Below are 23,374 nucleotides of genomic sequence, written 5' to 3'. Positions count from 1 at the left end.
TCGAGAACCGTAATTAGATGTGACGTATCGAAAACATGTTTTTGATAGTGACACCCGCTTCCAACACAGCAGGGTTTGAGCAGTGGTAAATGTCACATTCATGCCGCGGAATTTGGGAATATCTTTGGATATAGAATCTGTCCTGGCTGGTATAGCTCATATTCTAAAGCAGATGCTGGGAAAAGTACACAATTTCAGCATCAGAGCCATACCATGAGATATTTGCCCACCTTTTTTTATTTTACACCTAACTAGACTTCACACGATGGTTTCAAACTGACACGCCATCCCGCAATTAGATAATCGGAAGCAGTCAATGGCAAGTTTCTTTCGTACGTGTTGTCGATAGAGTCCAGTGATTTGGTCATCTTTAATGGGTAGTGTGAAAGTTTAGTGGAGGAAAACAATATTAAAACAATTCTTCAACGTTTACAAAAGTGTATAAAACACCACATCTTTGCACCTTTTTTCCCCAGTCCGCAGTGCGCGCGCCGTCCATGTTGTGGTGCAACGTCTCTCCTCTGCTTAGCCTAATCCAACTTTTCTCCCACCTCCTGTTCGGCTTCACGCTTTCTGTCTGCGCTCTTTTTGTCTCAGTTGTACGTGCGCGCACGGAGCGCCTACAGCCACGCTCCGCTTAGCGTGTCTGGCGAGGCCAAAGCCGGCGCTCCCACCGACTTGTACCTACAAGCTTTTCCCCTGTGACGCTGACAAAAACGCAGGGGGGTGCTCAAACAATTTGGGTCCAGGGGACCCCGTAATCCTAACGCCGAATAAACGTTTCTTTGCCTAAATTCCATATTTTTGACACAAAATACCAACTTCGAAAATCTCAACCTTTTTGTTTTATCGTCACACTGGTCCCCAGATGTTATACCCCAGTTTGAGGACCACGGCAACAAGCTAGCCAACTATCTTCTTCTTCAAAACCTTCTGCATTTGCTGTTTCTGTGTTCTGCGCAACGTCTTCACTGCTCTTCTTCCGTTCTCCCCCGCCGCCGTGCGGCCCTGCGGTCTGCAGAGATAGTAAACCAGTTGAACGCCCTCAGCTGCTTGCACGGCGACGACGATGACGACGGCATCGCCGTCCCGAGGCGAGCGCGCAAGGCGGCCGCTAAGCCTGCCCCTTCCTCGCAAGGTCTCATTTTCTAACCAACTTGTCGTACTCCCGTCTTGTGAAACCTTCATTTTATTTTATTGTGGCGCACCTTCATGACTTATTTTCTCTTCTGTTTCTCTCATGTAGCGTTGACATAGGTGTCAGTCACTTTTACTAATTTATTTTTACCATTTTTGAAGTTGTGCTGTTGAAGGCGTTAACCAAAGCGCTGCTGTAGAAACTTTTATTTTATCCATTTTTTTTTATGTGTTCAACTGCAGTTGGTAGTGAACCGAAGCATAGAAACTGTCCAGACAAGACTTAGAAAGTCTCTTGTGTCAAAAGGTTTGCCACTCTTCCAAATCTGATCATTTTCCCTTCAGTTGTGATCCGAGTCAGCAAAGGCCCGATTATCGGTCGTCTCTGAAAGTTATTTTGTGGTGTGGAATGTGTTCAAAGTGATTTTTTTTTCCTTCACGATCTACAGAAAAAAAAAAAAAACGGTTAGGTTGACAGATATAAATGTTTTGACAAACGTTTACCCGTGGAGTCCGTGATTGTGCTATGAAATGGAATGACGGTCAATTGCCAAGCAACCTGAAGCTCAAATAGAGGCACAACTGGCTGAGTTGAGCGTTTGCGCAACGTGTCTCAAAAGTCATTCACCTCTACGCAAATAACGAGAAGAGTTTGCAACTGAAATGTAGTTTCCAGACAAATAGCGGTGCGTCTTCTATTTTTTTTTGTACTTTCTGAGCATCTATGAAGACTGTCGCCTTGCTGGCCAGACAATTTTCGATCCACAGCGTTAATAGTCTGGAGATGGAATTTCAAAATTTCAAAATCAGTATGTGTTGTACCGAGGTTCAGTTTGTCGTGACGTGGTTTTGCTACGGCAGTGGTGTAATCTGATTCGTCCTATGGCTATAAAGATAGAAGTACCGTCATTTCTGGACTATAAGCCGCACCTGATTATAAGCCTCACCTAGTACATTTTTAAAGGGAAAAAACATTTTGTACATACATAAGCTGCACCTGTCTATAAGCCGCATGTGCCCACATTGCGACATGAGATATTTACAAAGGACGGTACACAGAGTTTTCAAAGTTTGAATAATATACTTTAGCTTTTCTTTCCAACCAGTGCGTGTGACGCGGTAGTAACACAGCACTAACAGGGCTGGCTAACTGCTTTTATTACCTCTGAAAGCTTTTTTCGTGTTTTTACATCGCATCGCTCCAGTTCTTCCCGCTGCCATTTCCAGCGTCTCACCATCGCTTAATTTATGCCAAGTTTACGCGCGGCGGCTCTGTTTCCTCCTTTATCGACCAGCTCGAATGCGTTTAACTTGAAAGCTGTGTCATATGCATTTCTTCTTGCATTTTCCATGACGAGGGTCCGTTCACGCTAATTTTATTCACGCACAAAGTGCGAAATGACATTCAACTTGCGTCTTCCTAGCTTACCTTTTCTGCTCGAGCGCCCCCGGCGGGCGTTAGAAAAAATTCCATAAATTAGCCGCATCGTTGCACAAGCCGCAGGGTTGAAAGCATGTGGTAATTATCCGGAATCGGGAAATTACGATTCAATAGAACTACAATTAAGTAAAATTATTGCAGTGACAGATACGATAATGTAGTAGCCAGTACAAACAATTTTTTTTATTTTTTTGGAGGTTGGCCGCTTTCTTTGTACACTTTCAAGTCAAAGTCAGTTTGTTTTTGAATTCATGCGACTTACACGGTAAAATGAGTTAAATAAGCAGACTCGCAGAGTAGAGAAGAGTCACAGGAAACTCATCATGGCAAAATTCCTTCCTTGATGATCCTTTCTATGCTCGGAGCCGAAGTCTCGTGATATCAAGTTGGATTTGATTTCCCCCCGCGCTTGTTGAGCTTATTCTACTTGGACAGGAAAACAAGGTAACATACGAAGCACATGCAGCCATTACTCTCCACACAGAATACTGTTGGCCTAAAATTGGCCGCCAAGAAAAAAACGTCACCCGTCTTATCAGCGAATTCCACTTTGAATGGCGACGCCGCAAATCGATACACGCCGGACATGTCTCGGCATCTCGTTTTTTCGCACCCCTTTACAGCCCCTGGAGGAAGGCGAAGATAAAGCGGTCAAGTGTGAGTGAGGCCCTTCGGCCTCCATCTCCGTGGCAACTCCGCGACACTTTTGTCTCCCACAGTAACCCGTCCAATGATTACACAAATGTTCCCAGAAAGGACCTCAGTCAAGTTTAGCTGGTGCTGGCCTGTGGTTCACTCCCAAGTGCAGCAAGTTCTGGTCCTTGTGAATGTGCAGTGATCTGGACCCCCGATGGCCCGTTTATCGTGAATGACTTTATTTTGCCCTCCAAAGAGCTGATCAACAAGCTGAACTTCTTGGAAGACGAGGACAGCGAGACACACCCGACCATGCACGCCAACCCTTTCGACGAGCACCTTCCCGAGGACAACCACCTCAACCCGTTCGGCGATCCCGACGAGGACGGTATGGAATTGGAGTGTGCGCGTTGTCGGGGTTTGAAAGTTCGGTTTTCTGATTTGGTACCAAGCTTACGAAATGGCAAAAATGTGTATAATTGCCATACTAATACAGGTTGTACCTTAAGGTACGAGTACCCTAACGTAAGAGTTTTTTTCAAGTTACAAGCCCTTTTTTTGTGCGTGGTGCCAGCTTCAGATGCGCTGCTCGGTTGAAGTCGATGAAAGTGGAGCAATTAAGGTACTGTGAGGCCCTCGCAAGGAGAATCGCTGATGCAGTTTGAGACATTTATTGCACGAGGCAAATTGAGAACACTCGGAAGGGGCTACCGTAAAACCACAACCCCCCCCCCCCCGTTATAAAACCAATTCATCCATCCATTTTCTTTGCTGCTTATCCTCACGACGGTCACAGGGAGTGCTGGAGACTATGCCAGCTGTCAACGGCCAGGAGGCGGGGTACACCCTGAACTGGTCGCCAGCCAATCGCAGGGCACATAGACACAATCACACCACCGGGGCCATTTAGAGTGTCCAATTGATGTCGCGTGTTTTTGGGATGTGGGAGGAAACCGGAGTGCCCACCCGGAGAAAACCCACGCAGGTACGGGGAGAACATGCTAACTCCACACAGGCGTCTCCGGGATTGAACCCAGGACCTCAGAACTGTGAGGCCAATGCTTTGCAGCTAATTCACTGTGCCGCCCAAAAAAACCCCCAATTCATTCTGTTATATTCTCATTTTTTGAAACCCGCCCCAACTACTTTTTTTCAATTTGTAAATTACCTTGCGAGTCGAGGTACCACTGTATTTTAAACTTTAAACATAACAAAACCTATAATCCCAAATCACTTTATCATCATTTGAAACTCATTTTTTTTCAACCTTTAAAACAAACCTGGACCTAATTGTCAAAATCGGATGATTAGGTTTGCTGTTCTGACAACAATTTCCATTTCACTGTAATCAAAAAAACTCTCATAACATTATTTTTTGCAAGAATGTGACCGTCATGGAAGCCGTTGTCCCGCTTACAGTATACTAAACATCGGGAAGCTATGTGATGAAATACATGAAATTGTTTACCCTTCTTTGAAAAAAATAATACCGAATCATTAAGACTTTGTTGACAGTAAATGACTTAATCCTCCGTCCAACAGAAACGCCCGAGCAACTGCCGGCCTCGCGGGTCAACGAATCCTTCTACAACGCCTCCAACCCGTTTGACGAGCCCACGGAGGAGCCAGGCGAGCCGACACCGGGGAACCCCTTTGAAGAGCCGGAGCAAGATGGAGCCGATGCCAAACCAGAACCGGAGCCCCCCAAGGCCCGACCCAGGAAAGGGGTGCGACCGGTGGACATGAGCAAGTACTTGTACGCGCACGTCGGACAAAATGACGACGAGGAGCTCGATGAGTAAGTTATTGTTTTACAAATTGAGTGAAATTTTTTTGGGATGTGATGATGTTTTGTTCAGTTCAAACACTCAAACTTATTTTTGGTCATTGGAAACTTAAAGCCCAAGTGTCATCCCTAGAAACATACTAAAATAGATATTGAAATGAAAAATACATATAACATTATTCACTTCAATGTCTATACGAAAAAATAAATATGAGCGCAGAGCGCGTCATTCACGCGCAAAGTTGCGGAAGTCTCATTCGAGATCCAAGTGGTCGCCATATTGGCTGCTTCCACTGCCCGTGATGTCACCCCGGACATTCGCCATTGAAAACAGGCTTGTGGCCCCGACTATGGGACACGCCCCTTCAGACACGGAAGCTCTTTTCGAAGAAGAAAATATCTCACAACCGAGTGACGTGACCGGGGCAGTATTACCCTAACGTCTCGAGCCATGTTTCGATGATATGCGGATCACTTCTAACTAACAACAGACTCCCATACCAGCTCGCGGACGTGACCGGCCCACACGGCGCCGACAGGCAGGCACATCGACACATTTAGCACCTCTGACTTACGGACGTGGATCTTTTGTTACGTTCTGAAAGGATTAGGTCCTCCCCCCCAACTATTGTGTTTTTTAGTAGCTCTACACACACCTGTCATTTGGAACCCATGAAGCTCTCGTCCTTTGCACCCGTGCAATCCATTTTTCACGACGAACTGGGTCTCCTGGAAACTTATGCAGGGAAAAGGAATCCTCCCGAGTGTTCGAACAATATCCAGTAATGCAACGAGCCGGTATTTTGGCTAACACAAAGGAACAAAGAGCTACCTTCCTGCAGGTAAAACTAATAGAAACAAAAGAGTCCGCTTGAGTCCACTACTGCCCTGTACATCACTTCCTGCTTCGTCTCGAAAACAAATCCATCGAGAGGATTTTCATGGTGGGAGTTACAAAAAGGCATACACGTCAAAATCACGTTTTATGGTGGAAAAAAAAAAAACAAAAAACTGCATAGGTCCATATCAGCTGCCGTTTTTTCATTAATAACATACCAAAATCGTGCATTTCATGACAGTGGCCCTTTAATAATCAAAATCCAGGTATGCCGGTTGAAGCATAAACAGACCAAAGACACGGACCATAGACATGGTCCAAAGACGCACAACTGATTGATTCTAGATACAGAACAAAGAAAACAGACAATAGACACGGAATAAAGACACGAGCCGAACAGATGGCCCAAAGTGTCGACACAGATTATAGATATGTTAAACGTAGCGGATACATAACATACGGTAAAGCCAGAACAAGTAAGTGCTCCCTGGTGGCTTCATCTCCGCCACCCCGAGGAAGAGCTCCTGGTGCTTTTGTCGGTCTTCTGCTAAAAATGGCGCAACATATCAAATAAGAGAAATGTGTAAGCAATCAGAAATGTTTTTCTAAAGTTGAAATTGTGTGATGCAATACCTCTCAAGCAGGTCATGTGATCCATGAATTGACCAACGCTTTTCCAGACATGAAGATTTTTATGCCTAAATTGACTTCTGGTTCTCATCAGTTTTCACACACATGTCGTTGAGCGACGCTGTCAAAACGCTTGCCACGTTATTGACCGGCGCGACTCTCGCCTTAAGTCCGAGGTCACTCTAGGCAGAATGGAAAGTTCAAGGGAGCGGCGCTGTTTTGACATGTTGCTCCAACGGAGGCTTTTAATTCGTTGGCTTTGGTCTCCTCCATCACTGTGACCGCTTCTAACGCTCTTTTGAGTTCGGACTCATCCAATTCTCCCGGGTTTTTTTTTTTTTTTTTTTTTAGCGCCGCTTTGTTGCATGCTGAATGAGAATCTGGTGGGGGGGGGGGGGGGTGGCATTCATTGCCACACGTGTGTTGCTGTGTATGTTGTGTGTGTGTCTTTCCTGTCAGGAGTCCACCTTGAGATCCCACGATATGATCTGACCCGAGTGCAAGAGATTTCTTCAATTTACTCATCTGTGCTGTTCATTGTGTTGCGACTGATGTACACAACTTTAAATTTGTTTAACCAAGCAACTCAACCCAAACCACAATAAAAAAAAACTCAACTAAATATTAGACATTTTCCCCACAGTTGATTACAGTTCCCAGTTGCGTGTGACCGGATTTTGTCATGATGTAAGTTTGCAAAAACACAAAATTGTTCTTGAAAATGTTCTGATGGGAATGTAATCTGAACCTCTTAATGAGCCGTGTAACTTCAACGGATGACTCTGATTGACTACAGTGCGTACGTCTGATGTTGCGCACACTGGCCAAAGGGGGCGCTCACAGGCTTAGTGTGTTTGCTCAGACGTGTCAAAAATTAGAGGGCACATTGCCCAAGAGATGTTTTGGTTGTTTTTTTTTTTTTTGCGATTGTGTTACTGATCTTTTTTTAATTCACACTTCTATTGGTGTAAATTTGAAAATGTCTTTTAAGTAGAGTAGAGTTCAGAGATAAGCATAGCGCATAGTATTGACCAAACCATAGCAGACAATTAAAAATGATGTGGCGATGAAATTCCCCCAAATAATTAGTCATTTTAGAAGGGTTTCAAACTTTTTTAGTTTTTTCACAATAATCGTTACCAAGAAGTGCCCGCGTTTCAAAAAGATTGTTCACCCTCAGTGTAGTGGACGTATAGAACGAGCTACAAGGGATGGGGAAACATTCAGATCGTCATAAAGGAAATAACATGTAACATTTCTGTCATTGCCAAGCAGGTCCAATCCGTTTTATGAGCCCAGGACGACAGTCACGCCGAGCCCGGCTCTGCCGGACGTTGACGTCAGCCAGATGAGGAACGCTCCTGCGCCACCAGGCTCGTCGGGCCCCGTCCTCGGTACCGCCGCACCCGCTCCCAGAACCGGCCCAGACGGGGAGAAGAAAACCTTAGGAGTTGGTCCCGGTCCGGTGGCGGCGGTCGTGGGGAGAGATCTGGCCTCCTCATCCCCAAAGGTAAACAGTTAAACCCCCGATTAAACATAACTAGCATGTCTAGCCCGAAATTTTACAGGAAGTAGAAAATTGCCCGTTTTTAAGACACATTTTTTAAAGAGAAAGAGATGTCATATTTTGAGAATAAGTTTGTAATTACAAGAACAAAGTCGCATTCTTTTGATAATGCAGTCAAGTTCATTAGAGTCCCCCCTGCAAAAAAATTGTATTATTCTCGACAAAAACACTGTTTGATTTTGGTATTGAAATTGAGATTTTACATACACATTTCAACTCATTTAAAATTTACAAATATCATGGCCTGCATATTTATTTCTTTTATGACTTCATCCACCTGCTATAATATATTCGGTGAACTCCAAAGAAAGTTCTGGAAAAGATCTACAAAGTTCTTGAGAATAATTAATATCCGCTCGGGTTCATTGTGTGTACGGTTGTGTGTCCACATGCAGCGGCCCTTAGATCAGCACACACACACACACACACACACACACACACACGTGCACTCAGAACCTCATTTGAATGTTTGTTTATTGAGGGCGGGAGGTTCCGATCCAGTGTTTGTTTATTTATTTTATTGAAATTAGGCAAATGGCGGCTGGCTCTAATTAAATGGGTGATGGTCACACACACTCACGGCAGGAGTCAGACCACTGGTGAGGAATGATTGGTTGGGGGGGTGGGGGGGGGGACGGGGGTTCAACTCTGCATGAGTGTGTGTGTGTGTGTGTGTGTGTGTGGTTGAATGGGCCTATGCGGGGGCTTAAACACAGAGGGCTTAACTACAGCAGAGCGATCACAAGGGGGTGTTGACCCCCTACGCGCACTCACCCACACACGCGATTGTATAGTTGCTTTTTACACATGCACGCACGCACGGTGGCGCCGCACACCACCGCCGCCGCCGTGCCACCGTGCACCTGGCCAGCTGACTGTTTTAGCGGCTGTCCATGTAATTATGGCACAGCGCCTTTATCATCCAGCCGCACTTGCCTGTGACCATGGGTGGAAAATGGGTAGAGGGGGCGGGGGGGTTGAGCCACTTTAATTACCCGAAGCCATTGGCCTGTGGTGGGCCACACTTGGCCAAGAGATGCCCCTGCCTCTGGAGGAAACAGTAGCAGAAGACGGGGATGCCCGAGATGGTTGTGGGAAACGCAGGGAATGACGGATGAGTGTATTTCCCCTCCCCAGTAGGTGGCGCTGTTATTAGGATTGGGACGGAATACTAAGATCACTCAGTTTGTCATGTCGGAAACCTCGAATCATCTTTACTTTCACGATGTTTGAACACTCTCATCATTTCATCCGGAATGTCGGACCTTGTCGGTGCACACTGTTTGTCACGTCCCAATCGGAAACGAGAGTAGGACCCAAATGCAGGAACTCGGAAAACGCAAGGTAGTTCAAGAAGAGACCCGTTTATTACATGGCGAGGTCGGGGATCGAGCAGGCAGTCCGGTGCAGCAGCGGTAGTTGGGGCGTCGGGCGAAGAGAGCAGATGAGCGGACAGGCAGGAGTCGGTACACGGGGGAACAATCAACGCAGGCCGAGGTCTCAAAGGAGTCAGGCTTACAAGGTTGGTCGGAGAACGGACGACGGTCGGTACACACAGGTTCAATCGGGGATACCGGAGCACACGAACGGGACACGAAGATCATACGAACTGGCGCCGGCCAGTCGTCATCGCGGTCATATAAATCCACGGCATCGTCAGGCTGCATGAGGCGCAGGTGTGCACCTTCCAATCAGAGCACCTGCGCCGACACCCGCACAGCTCGTGCTGGAACGGCAGGATCACGACACTGTTGTAACACGACAATTAGTCTTTCTTCAATGTCAGAAGGATTGTATAGACCTGAGAACAGTTTTGAACGAAAAATGCAAGTCCCTTAAAACAAAATTCCAGTTGTTTGCATTAACAATGTATCCAAGAGGTCATGTAATATGTACTCCATCTTGATAATGTGATATTAAATCCCCTCTCCTTTAATAGTGTTTGGAGAAGATTGTTATCGACAATTACGAATTTTCAGGGGCGCTGCCATTTTCGCAAGTCACATGACCTACGTGGGCGCATGTGACGTGTTACGTGCCGTTCCATTCGCTCGATTACATGGGACGCCATTATGCCCGGCGTTGATTTCTCAGATTTATCCTCATCTGATGAAGAAATAGCAATATCGGTTGATCGGGAAGACGGAGGAATAATTCCATACAGATTTCAACCTGTGGCTGGAAATAATACCGCCGAGCGGCGGAGCCGTGAGCTCGCTCGGCTGTAAATATTGTTGAATATTCGGAGGGTTCTTTGGGCGGAATGACGCGGAGTCTGACGAGCTCGCTCCCCGCCGAGCCCCAGAGCTCCCTCGGCCGGGGAGCGCGCTCACGACTCCGCCGCTCTGTATGGAAGTATTCCTCCGTCTTCACGATCAACACCGATACTGCTATTTCTTCATCAGATGAGGATAAATCCGAGAAATCAGCGCTGGGCTTAATGGCGTCCCATATAATCGAGCGTTTGGAGCGACACGTAACATACGCCCACGCAGGTCATGTGACTCGCGAAAATGGCAGCACCCCTGAAAATTTGTAATTGGCGATTTTAAAAAAAATCTTCTCAACACTATTAAATGAGAGAGGATTTAACATCACATTGTCAAGATAGCGTACATATTACATGACCTATTGGATACATTGTTAATGCAAACCACTGGAATTCCCCTTTAAAGTATAATAAGTCTCGTCGAAAAAATGGAATGTTTAAAAGAAAACGATTCCACAGGACGGAGAAGAGTCGTCAGGATTGCGAGGAGAGAAAGAGAGCGTTTCTTCCAGGCCAGCGTGAATGGGTTTCTATTTCTTATTCTCGCTCTATACGCGCAAACACGCCGCAGCCATGTGTTGGTGGCGAGATGACCTTTTTGAATGTATGAAGTCGGAGGGGATTAAGAGGAGACATTCTCGCTATGAGAAGCCCGAGACGAAGGCGACGCATCGCACTCCGGACGTGTACGGTGTGCAGATGTGTGGCTCCTGAATGTCTGTGTGTGTGTAGTGTGTGTATATATAAGCAAGCTCACCTCTACCTTCAATCTCCTCCAATAGCGTTGGAGGTGCGCACCCTTCATTTATATTTGTTTGCGGCAACTATTCTCGTGGCAGCGCGGCGTGTAGGGCCGAGATAAACGCGTGCCGCAAGACGACCGGGTCTAATCTTGGAATGTGAATTTAAAAAAAAAAAAAAATATATATATATATATATATATATATATATATATGAAATTCTCTGGTTGAAAGGCAGAGGTGATGCATTTACAAGTTGCCCCTGAGGCTGCGGAATGTATTGTGTGTGATTGCATGAATGAAATCATATCTGAGGCAAAGGGAGATTAGCGGTTCTTGTGTAACACTCAGGTTATACATATTGTCGCCGTTTGATGACAACGGTGCATGTCACCTTGTTTCAGGCGCAAAATAATTTTTGCATAAAACGGAGCAGAATCACCAAAGATCTTGGTTGTTTTTTTTTTTTTTTTTTTAACCCATCACAGCATATTTTAACATGAAGCAAATTTTCTTTGCGGATTTTGTCATTCCTAGGAAAATGGCCTCCTCAAAACAAAATGGCCAACCCGTCATTCACATCCAAGCGCTGGTCCTTGAGACTTGTTCAAGCTTCTTGTCACAACATGTACGGCCACCGAGTTTTGCGTCGATCTGTCCAGTGTATGGTTTTTTTTTGGATTAAATTTGAAAATTTAAAACTGCAAAGCGCTGAAGCTGAAAATAGTGAAGCGCAAAGTAGCGAGGGAAAAAAATGTTTCCTGGAATTTTTAGGCAAAAAGCGGTTCATTCATCAGAACTGCGATAAGCTAGCTGGGAAAGGCTCCTCCACTCTGCGATAATAAACACAGCAATTCCCAACTGGGCCTAATTCTGAAGTACAAAAGTTGTTTAAAAATTCCCCAAGCATGAACGATGAGCATTAGACATCATCGTGCGTGGCTCGTATCCTCCATGTCATTGCATTGGAAGCTCCCTCTTCAACGGCAGCTTGTGGAGAATCTCCACGTCTTCAGACATATGGCGCTCGCCCACTTCCTGTGTGCACAGCTATTACACATACGGGCGGGATTTACCGCGACGATTTGTCGATACCGAACGCCCTGCAATGTATTTTATCCGAACATGTGGTCCGGCAGTTGTTGGCTTGATTCGCGTCGAGGCCATGAAATTGACATTTGCAATGCGGCAATTCAATTCAATGTTTTCCATATTGCCCACTGCAGAGCTGTAGATTGCTTGTTAATATTAATTACCATATTTGGGGGTGTCCTTTCTTCTTCTTCTTCTTCTTCTTCTTTTCCTTTCGGCTTGTCCCAATTAGGGATCGCCACAGCGTGTCATCTTTTTCCATCCAAGCCCATCTTGTGCATCTTCCTCTCTTCCTGTCCTCCCTCACAACATCCATCAACCTTTTCTTTGGGCTTCCTCTCGCTCTCTCTTCCTTGACAGCTCCATCCTCAGCAATCTTCTACTGACATCGTCAGACTCTCTCGCCTCTGATCATGTCCAAACCATCAAAGTCTGCTCTCCAAAACCTCCAACGTTGGCTGTCCCTGCCTCTCACTCCGAGCAAGAACCTCAACATCTCCAGTTCTGTTTCCTGTTGTCTCTTCAGTTCCACCGTCTCTAATCCGTACAACATGGCCGGCCTCCCCACTGTTTTATAGACTTTACCCTTCATCCGAGCGGGGACTCTTCTGTCACATAGAACACCAGACACCTTCCGCCAACTGTTCCACCCCGCTTGGACCCGTTTCATCACTTCCTTGCCACACTCTCCATTGCTCCGTATTGTTGACCCCAATATTTGAAGTCGTCCACCCTCGCCATCGCTGCTCCCTGGATCTTCACTCTTCCCTCACCGCCCCTCTCATTCATGCACATATGCTCTGTTTTACTTCGGCATATTTAGGGCTATCCCATACTTAAAAAAAAAAAAAAAAAATTTGATTTAGAAAATTTGGTCTAACCTCGTTTGTTTGTTGTTTCAATACACTTTGCCTAAAAAGACACAGGAAGTCTGCCATTTTGGTTACAGTGGCCATTTATGGTTCATTTCCGTGGACTCTTCAAAGATGGTTACAAACCGCAGGTCCAGTCAGACACGTTTATAATGAGTAGGCCCACAGAAGAAGTCTAAAGAAGCTAGACGCGACGCCAGTCACTGTATAGATGCAATGATCAATTTATTTCTAAATTGTGTGTGCTCGCCAGAACTCTACCATCTAGTGGACTTCTTTTGGGTCCGTTTTGATGTTCTAATTGAGCTGATGTACGTCAAGTTTCACATCTCTGAGCTGGAAGGAAATACTTGCGGGATTAATTCAAATGTACATCGAGAGTTCCTATTGGACGGGTCGCGATCTCTGTCTGGTCCGATTCAGTCCATCTCTTTTCCTTCGAGCTGATCCCCCAACGAGGCCCCCCCCTTTCGTCTCTCTTCCCAGTAATTCAGTGATCTCTTCCTCCGTCTTCTTCCTCTCTGTCTCTATTTCGCAGTCAAAGCACTCTACACTTAGATGCGCTGATCTCAAGATTTTCATCCCGTTTCCGCTTGACAAACTTTTTATTTGCCACATTTTCATATGGCGAAAAAGTTTGGAGCTTATATCTACAAGCCGAAAAGTTTAAGAAAATACGTCCAACTTCATATTGAAAGTACAAATCGTGTCAAGAATAAAGCCTCCTCAATTTTGAGCCGCCGACATTTTGTGACAGGAGTACTTTTAAGTTTATGAAAAATGAGGAAATAGCTTGCAGGGGTTCCTCGGTGGATGACGGAATAATCTTTATTGGCCAAGAACAAAGAATTTGTCTCTGGGAGGTAGACTCACCCAAATTTGGTTTCTCCACGGGTCATGGTTGCACTCGGGGGTGTAATTGCACTAAACACCCCCGACGCATTTACTGTAGCTATATCTGAACACCCTGGGAGAGGCTTTTTAAATCTCACGGGAAATTGCGTTTATGAATGCGTTCAGTTGTCCGATCCGTCAGGTTGCTGGCAATGGCGTTCACTAGTCGGAAGTTGAGCTGTACGGGCTAGTGTGTGACATTTTCGCACCTAATATGTTCTGTGGGATTCTCAAGATTTGCTGATCTTAGAAACCTTGCATTTTATTGTCATTGTATGGCTAGTTGTGAAGACAAGTCAAGGAGAAATGATCAGGCATGTGATTATTTTTTTTTTTTTTTTTTCGTTTATAGGCGGAGTTCCGTCTTTATAAATTGCATTGATTTAAAAAAAAAAATTTAAAAAAAAAAAGTTTTTCTGCAATATTCCGACCGTAACCCGTGCCAGAATCCACAGTCGTTATTTTGAGATCCGACTTTTGTAGGCGAGGTGGAAGATTAGATATGCGTCTGTTGATTGGTCGAATGTGTTCCTCCTGACCAATGAGAACGCTTGTTGTATACGAGGCAGATCATGGGGCAATTTTCGAGTGAACGCGACGGCGGTGCTCAAGAGGAAAGATGCCTCTCGAGTGAAAGAAATCGATCGATAGATATGTCAAAAATCGAGAAATTGTCGATACAGTTGACTTCATCCCTTGTTTACGTCCACTCGTCCCGATAGCGAGAGGCAAGATCCACCGAAACAAGCGACCCCAGTTGCAGTCAGGGTCGTCAATAACGAGGTGAGAGTTCACAAGCAATTACTTGTAAAAATGTCTGCATTATTTACTCACAACGAAAGGTGACGTTAATCATGCGTTTCAATCATTTACAAAAACAGGACATTAAAATGTTTTTGAATGGATCCGATATACAAGCTATGAAAAATGCTTGCATGACATGACGCAAATATGAAATCAATTTAGTTTCACTTCCAGTAGTTTACTCAGTTGAATTTGTAATTTTTGGGGGTAAAGGTATGCATCTAAATAATGAACGATCATATTGTGTACCTATTGAAAACAGAATAGCATTTATTTATAGATGTAGTATAGATACCTTTCTTTTTTTTATAAAAGTTGCACCTTCAAATTGGTGATCATCCTTTGACCATGGTTGCAGGCCCCCCCCCCCCTCCTGTTTTTCAGTCTTATTTCATTCAGTCAAATCAATGCATAAATGATTGCTGGTGTTCTTTTTTTAATAACAATTTATTGAACCTGGTCGCCACACTGTGCCAGCATTTTGTGACACGCGCTAAAATTATTTGCAAGCTAGCGCGGTCCAACTGTCTTCTTTGCGTGCTTCGGACCTGGACCCTCGTGGTTGTCTCCCCTCGAAGAAGTGATTAATGTAGGATCCTTGAAATTTACCGGAAATTGGCTTTTTGAGCAAAGAAAGTGACCACTTCATTTTCAAGCATGGGTTTGTGAGCCTAAATGCGTCCTAAATTTGTGGTGATTTGTAAAACTCTTGTCTGCATTCCCCCCCCCCCCCCCCATCTTCTCAACTTCAGGTTCTGATGGAGCCCAATCCAAATCGGTAAATCTTAATGCTTCCCCCTTCCTCTTTTATATTCCTTTTCGCCGTCTTTGATATAGAGTTTGATGGCGGTCTACAGTTGAAAGGGTTATGTGATGACTTATGTTAATCAAAGGGTTGAAATTAAATGCTTTTTGCTCCTGTGCCGCAAATGACTGAGGCAGAGGCCGGAGCGCTCTCCGCGGCCCCCTCCTTTTCGATTCCCCGCTCCCTCCAAATTGAAATTAGAATAAATTAACACGATTTAATTGAGTTCGCGGGAGGCTGCGATATTTCTTAATTAGCTTTTCGCGGGGGCCAAGCGGCGAGCGAGGGCGGCCGAAGTGGCCGCCACGAACGAGAGACGTCTGCTCGGGGACGAAGGGGGAGCCCGGGAGACAAGGACGGTCGTCGCTCGTCTCGCCGTCCCTGTCCTCGTTAAGATCTTTTTAGAATTATCCGAAGTTATTCCATCTCGTCCGATAAGTTTTGCCCGTCGTTCAGTCGGATATTATTATGGCGGTATTAATTACGCCATTTGAACAAATGCCCGAGGAATATTCGTGGTGTAAACTTTTAGCAATCTATTTCAGCAATTGTCTTAACAACTAGATGAATGAATGAATGAATGAATGAGTGAATGAAGAAATTAATGTTTATTCATAAATGCACAGAGCTTCCGCTAATTTCAACAGCCATTTTTCTACTATTAATTGGAAAGGGTTTTATTATATTATAGAGGGTACAAAACAAAAGTTGTAGTGCAGCAACTATGTTAGTAGTAGACAGACAAAACAAGGAGTGAACATACCTGGAAAATTATTATTATTATTATCAGCACTTATCAATGTTGTTTTCCATTTCTTACCTTTTTTTTACTGGCGCAAACAAACATGTAGAAAAATTCCCATCCAGTATTTCACTTAACAGCAGATGAACAAAGAAATGGAAAGACTGAATTCACCAGACACTTTTCTACCACTAGTTCAACTCTGTCTTTGTTTCTTTCGGCTTGTCCCCTCTCAGATGAACGCTCGTATTTGTTTGGCGCAGTTTTTACGCCGGCCGCCCTTTCTGACGCGACCCCTCTTCGGGAATAGAGGCCCCAGTGAGATACGAACTCACGACCCCTGGTTTACCAAACCAATGCTGCTCTAACCACTGAGCACTACACTAGTTCAACTCTGTATGATATTTCATTATTCATCAACAGGGATTCTGTTGAGTTATCATTTTAATATTAATGGTATAGCAGTTGAGACCAGTTGCGAATCTACTGAAACAACAAACAAATGGTCCAAGAAAATCACCACAAAACTATCACTTTTTGTCTTCGTTTATCCATCCATCCATCCATTTTGTTAGCTGCTTATCCTCACGAGGGTCGAGCTGTCAATGGGCAGGAGGCGGGGTACACCCTGAACTGGTCGCCAGCCAATCGCAGGGCACGCGGAGACAAAGAGTCGCACTCACAATCACACCTAGGGGCAATTTAGAGTGTCCAATTAATGTTGCATGTTTTTGGGAGGTGGGAGGAAATCGGAGTGCCCACCCGGAGAAAAGCCACCAAGGCACGGGGAGAACATGCAAACTCTGCACATGCGGAGCCGGGATTGAACCCGGGATCTCAGAACTGTGAGGCCGACGCTTCGTTTGCCGTCTTCGTTTATGTATTTTTTAAAATATTGATGGCGCAAACCTGTTCAGTGAACATGTCCATGATGTCAAGTCCCTTCACAGCTGATATATTAAGTAAGGCACAGGAAGTGTTTGGCCAGACTGAAACGGCAGCGGCTCCAGTGCTCTGGTGTGCTACCACGGTTCAATCGGTGCCTCCATAACGCCAAATAAACTACACAAATTACAAAAGCATCATCATGTTAGCAGCTAAAGCTAACTGAAATGTAAAGCAGCTGACCAAAGTACCCTCTTGGACTCTGCTCCCGGGCCTTTTTTTTTTTTCCACCCATAAACTGTGTAATTTTAGCAGAATAATCCTGACCCGGAGTAAAGGGCTCTCAATGTCTGCCCTCTACCTACGCGGACCCCTCCCCGTCGACCGTTATTTGCAGCCCCTGAGTGGTCTGACATTGGATATTGTGGGAGAGGAGATTTCTCCTTGGGGTCCGTTCACTTAGCTTCCTGTGTGTCCTTCCATGCCGGAGGGCAGCGCTGTCATCGCGTCAGGCGCCGGGCCCGCCGGACAATACTGGCCACTCAACTCTCGTCAGTCACGTTAATATGAATCTTTTTCTCAAATATTGGCTGTCTTGCTAATTGACGCCGTGCCTCAATTAGGCTCTGCGTGTGTAATCCACTCGAGATGGTTGGGGTTACTCAAATAGAAATGTCTGTTAATGACCGTCCATCCATTTTCTTAGCACCTTATCCTCAAAAGGGTCGCGGGGAGTGCTGGGGCCTATCCCGGCTGTTAACCAAAATGACAAAATATATCTGTTTTTACCTTCCTCAAATACATGCCGAAAGGGCAGTACAGCGGTACCTCTACTTACGAATGTCTCTCGTAGCGAAAAATTAATTTTACGAAATGCCGCCTCAGAAAAATATTGTCTCTAGGTTCTCTGGATTCTCAGCCACCAAATTCCACCTAAAGTGAACATCCCGTATCTGGGTTTGTGTGGCACGGTGGAACTCCTCTCCCATTGGCTATCGCCGTAGCATCTTCCTGCGATCCCATTGGCTAGGGGGGACGCCAATCTTAACCCATGATGCTTTTCGTTTCCCTTCGACGGTCGAGCGTCACCAAATCGCATGGCATCACATTCACACGCTAGCACTCATTGGTAAAGTACCGTAATTTCCGGCCTACAAGCCGCGACTTTTTTTCCACACGCTTTCAACCCTGCGGTTTATGCGGCGATGCGGCTAATTTGGGCATTTTTTTCGAACTGCCTCAATGGGGCGCACGAGCGGAAAAGGGAGACCGGTGGAATATATGTGCCGAGGAAGTGACTTTTACCGGCCCTGTTAGCGCTCCGCTAGCGTTAGCTCTGTGCTAGCGTGTTGCTGCTGTGTTACTGCCGTGTCTCAGTGATATTTACCGATTAAGTTTGATTTAACCGGCCCTGTTAGCGCCGCGCTAGTGTTCAACTGTGCACCGTCTTTCTTTGTAAATATCTCGTTTTTCAAGGCAGGTTTCAATGTGGGCGCTTGCGACTTTTACACAGCTGCGGCGTACGTGCGTACCAAATGGTATTTCCTTTACAAATGTACTCGGTAAGGTAAGGCTTGTAACCAGGTGCGCTCCGTGGGTCGGGAAACACGGTACAACTTTTTTTTGTGAGTTTTTCGTTTGTGTTTATTGCAAGTTTATTCATCTTTCTTCACCCTGCGCCTCGAATAAACTTTAGTGGAATTAAGTTGTGTGCGTGTGGCCAGTCGGGCTTATGTTTTATCTCAGCTGTCAAAAGTTTGCTTTCTCCTCCCCCCGGCGCCTTCACACTCACCCTTCTCCTCGCATATTCGCCCATCGCCAAAGGTAAATGAACATAATCTTTCACTATTCTTTATATAATGTGCTTTGAATGCTTATTTTTTTGGGGGATTGCAGCAGGGAGGGTGGAAATGTCACAAAGTGTTGAAGGATCAAACACTTGTCGCAAATGTTGACGTTCAGCTCCGTTGTTCAAAAAGTACAGTTGACTTAAGTTGCTTGAACGCGCCGCCGGCAACTTTGGGAAGTTTGCGAAGCTTTGGCGAGGCCCCCACGCATCAATACGATTAAGCCATTGTAATTCCCTAAATAGAAAATCAACTTTTTGGGTGGCTTTTCAAGCTCCGATCGCTCCTCAATTTTATACATGCTCGCTTTGAAAGGCAGCGAAATGTTTGTGTGCGCGTGTTTGTCGAGGGGTTATACACACCCACTTTGGAGCTTCTTTACCTGTGCAATGTAATTCCAAAAAGTGGCCTCCTTAATGAGTTTTGCTGGGCTGTGCTCAGATTAATTGATAAACGCATGTGTCTGCGTGTGTTATGACAGGTTTTTTTTCTTTTAATTTTTTATCCAGTTACTATAACCCCCCCCCCCCCCCCCCGTCGCCTCTTTCTCCTTTGTTGGGTGAACGTTGGGTTCACAAGTTAAGCACTGCACAAGAGCTCGCTCTCAAATACCCGCGTCGACGGTTGTATATATAAAAAAAAAAAAAAAAAAAAAGGAAAGAAAAAATAGGGCCTTCCGCAAAGCGCCTCTTGTAATCTGCCTGGGGTAAGTCCTCTTTAGTTTTATCTGCCAGGGATTACCTCACAAGCCGCGAGCAGGACCGGCGTACGGAGAAAACGATGAAGATGGAACCAAATGAAAACAAATCGCGGTGTAATCTCCGCCAGGGAGTGCGCGAGCCAGCCGGAGAGAGCGACTCGCTTTGGTCTTGAAGGGAAGTTTCCCGTGCCACTCATTTAAAGAGGGAATTTACTAATCCCTCCGTGATTGATGTCTGCTATGAGAGGCTCTGTAGCAGACTAATAGGGCTTATGAGGATGGCCACAAAGTCCTTTGTGTGTTTGAGAATGAAGCAAACCTGCGTCGCTCGGTCCGGCAGGGTTTGAATGACACGGAGAAGGGGTAACATTATCTTAATCTGGGTTTAAGTCGGCCTAGTCCTCCAGGTGTGTGGGTGTAAGTCCGCCAGGACCCCCTATCTTTAAAAAGGGCGGGGAGATGAAAGTAAAAAAAAAAAAAACCTCTTCAGACCCCCAAAATGTCCGGGACCACCCTCCCCTGGCACCCTTTTCCTTTGCACGGTGACTCCCAGTTAAGCAGGATCTCCACATGCCGTTTATTTAACATCTGAAGCGGGCTTCATGTATCAATCATATGGACAAATGTTATTATTTTCTTTTGCTTAGTTTCCTGCATGTTTATCTTCTGGTGTGGGATTTTTCTCGTTGTTCAACATTAGTGTTCGGACGACCGCAAATCCTGAAGCGGGGCACGCACGTACTTTCATTTGGGCCAAATGATGGGCTGTGTCAAGCGTCATATCCTTGTCAGAGCTTCTCAAAGTCATAAATTTCGACTATATTTAGGATTCCAAATCGTAGAACGGCAACCACACACCTGTACTGTAAATCAGGCCAAATTTGAGCCTTGGACCTCCCTTGTGATCACAATTTTCTGTCTCCAAAAGATTATCTTGGATGGTTGTTGTTGTAGCCAGGCAATCGCATTGTTCAGTCGACTTCTAGTTCCAGGAAGGCAGCCACTTCCTTCCGGCGTTTCCACAGGTCCATTACGGTCAGCGTCGCGGGAGTCGCTGCGCAGTTGGAGATGTGCTGCGTGTCGTGAGGGCCCTGTCCGCATTTTGGACAGACGTTGACGATAGTATTGTCGACAATAGCGATGTAGTCATTGAGCGTGAGGCTTCGTCCGGAGCAGAGTTGCGATAGTTTGGATCTTGTGGCCCGCGGGAGATCGAGTTCGGTTTTGACCACCTCAGGGGTGGGTTAGCCACCAAGGATGACTACCGGTTTGTCACTACCCACTGCGTCTTCAACCGCAGTTCGATGGAGCCTACGTACCCCGTCTTGGTAGGCTTGTTCGTCGAACACCGCGTCTTTGTCGATGTCTTGACGTTATTTACAGACGTCATGGCGAAGTAGGCGCGGTCGAGGTGGTCCGTTGGACACTTAATGGCACGGGTTCGCGGGTAGCTGGCAGCGTAGCAGATGCCGCGGGGCGAGTAGTTCGTTGCGTTGCTTCACCGGTAGAATTCTGGTCTCACGGTGCAGCCGGTGGTGACTCTGAGGGCCACGTTCTGCCGAGTCTGGAGCTTCTTCCACTGCGACTGCCTGAGCGAGGGAGACCCGATCTTGAATGGTGATCCCGTGGCGTGGACGAGTCTTAAAGTGGGTACTTGATTGTCTTGTCTCAAGAAGATGATCTTTTGTTTTGTCGGGTGGTCATAAATCATTTTTCTTTGTGGATCCGCTGTGAAAACATTCGGGGCCGTCAATCGGAAATGTTGAACAATCTGATCACAGATCATTAAGCAGCGTTCACACGTAGCCGCAATCAGGTCAGATTTGAACCCCCACCTCTTGCGATCACAGTCAGCAAAGGCTCGATTGTCTCACGTCTTTTAACAGATTTTCCCGAGAGATTATCTCGTTGTGCTGGGTGTGTTCATACTGACTTTAGCGAAACGTAGCACCCCCAACACACCACATCCTTGACATCGCGCCCTCCCCGTCACCCGCCACATTTTTAATTCAATTAACACAAAGCAACATTTGAAAGGAACCTTAGAAGTACCTCATGAATTATGCTCCATCTTACTTAAATGTCTGCTCTTGCATGTGAAGAACAGAGGAACGATAAGGCTGTCTAATTGCTTCTTTAGAATAATAATGGAAAAAAAAGGCCTTCTTTTGTCAGGTCTGATATTCAGACACTGTGCCATAGGAAGGAAGCACTGACTGGTGCCTTTTAGGGCCATCGCCCCTTTTCATATCGAATTGAAGCCTTCTCGCGCAAGTTCATTTACTCTAAATGTGGGAAAAAGTATTGCGATGTGAATAAAAAAAAAAAAAAAAATCAATCAAAGGTTGGGCCGGATATTGAAATCTGGGTAAAAAAAAAAAAAAAATGTGCAAATGAAGTCGCGGTTTGGATCGCACGCGTAAATCGCATAACGTATTTGAAATAAGTGATGGATGGTCGCCGGTGAGTTGCCGTGCGACTGGAATAAGATTTTTCTTTCTTGCTGTGTCAGGGTGCCTGCCGTACATTTTGGAAATGTTATTTTTCCGAACGAAGGCCCTAAGGCCGGGCATGGTCGGTTCTAGAAGCTTGTTTTTAGCGTTATATTTAGCATTAGCATTTTAGCTTCACAGACCGACGGATTAGTTTTGACAGCCGACGTCCAAAAGACGTACAATCTCATAAAGATGCACACGATCAAGTAGAATTAAAAATACAAGAAGGGTTTAAATTAAAGATGGACAAACAGACGGATTCTAGATTATTTTTCATCTTTTTTTTGGTCATTTTTATTGTTTTATCTCTTTGTTTTCAAATGCCTTTTATCATGTAAAGCACATTTGAGTTTACCTCGTGTATGAAATGCGCTATACAAATAAATTTGCCTTGCTTTTGCTTTGCTTTCTTATCAAATGTTTGATCTCTCATTTTTGGTTATACAGTATCATATCACATAAGATTTATGTTAGTGTTACTGTAACTTTTGGTACGTCGGACAATCTAGAACAACTATAATCGCTCTTTACATTTAGTTGAGCAAAAATTTGTCCTTAGTCAACAATATTTAGCGTTCACAGGAGCATTGTGGTAAATGTGTGGTGTTGTTTGTCCTCGTGCCTCGTGTGTGTGTGTCTATGTGTGCACGTGTCTATTCTGATCAGTAGTCAAAGAGGTGACTTTGTAATTATGTTCATTATAATTGGCTTCACTATCGGATTCACTCATCGTTGCGAAGCCCACTCCGCACCGGACAATGGTCGCTTTGTGTGTGTGTGTGCTTGTGTCGGGGTTACGTCCACACACACACTTTCGAGCTTCTTTACCTGCGCGATGTAATTCCAAAAGTGGTCTCCTTAATGAGTTTGGCCCGCCTGCGCTCAGATTAATTGATAAACGTCATTCTTATCGCCGCGGCCGATCTGTGAATCGTTCGCACGTCTTAATTTGTTTGTTGAAGATGTCTGTTAGAGGAGATTAATGGCTCTTTATAGATTTATGAGAGATCACGCTTCCTTCTCCCAAAGCTTCTTTGACGCCGTGGAAGAAGCGCTTTGAATACTTTTCGCAGATTGTTTAAAATCCTGGTTGGACAACAGTCATGTAGCGAGACGTGCATTGTGTTAATTGAGATAATTATGTTTTTAAAATGAAACAAAATCATCATTTGCATTAGAAGATGAGTCGGGAGG

At 45.3% G+C, this 23,374-nt stretch overlaps 1 protein-coding gene across 2 annotated transcripts in view; it reads left to right on the top strand.

Annotated features, from left to right (window-relative positions):
• The window catches only part of ehbp1 (EH domain binding protein 1), a 151,319-nt gene that overhangs the window by 41,511 nt on the left and 86,434 nt on the right, over nucleotides 1-23,374 (top strand). For both annotated transcript variants that reach the window (XM_061836575.1, XM_061836576.1), the window contains exons 8-10: nucleotides 3,471-3,602; nucleotides 4,757-5,012; nucleotides 7,744-7,978. In XM_061836575.1, coding sequence (XP_061692559.1) covers nucleotides 3,471-3,602; nucleotides 4,757-5,012; nucleotides 7,744-7,978 — 623 coding nt within the window. The remainder of the gene's footprint in view (nucleotides 1-3,470; nucleotides 3,603-4,756; nucleotides 5,013-7,743; nucleotides 7,979-23,374) is intronic.

This window comes from Syngnathoides biaculeatus, chromosome 12, assembly GCF_019802595.1.
Source record: "Syngnathoides biaculeatus isolate LvHL_M chromosome 12, ASM1980259v1, whole genome shotgun sequence".
NCBI lineage: Eukaryota > Metazoa > Chordata > Actinopteri > Syngnathiformes > Syngnathidae > Syngnathoides > Syngnathoides biaculeatus.
This window is presented reverse-complemented; position numbering and strand designations above follow the sequence as displayed.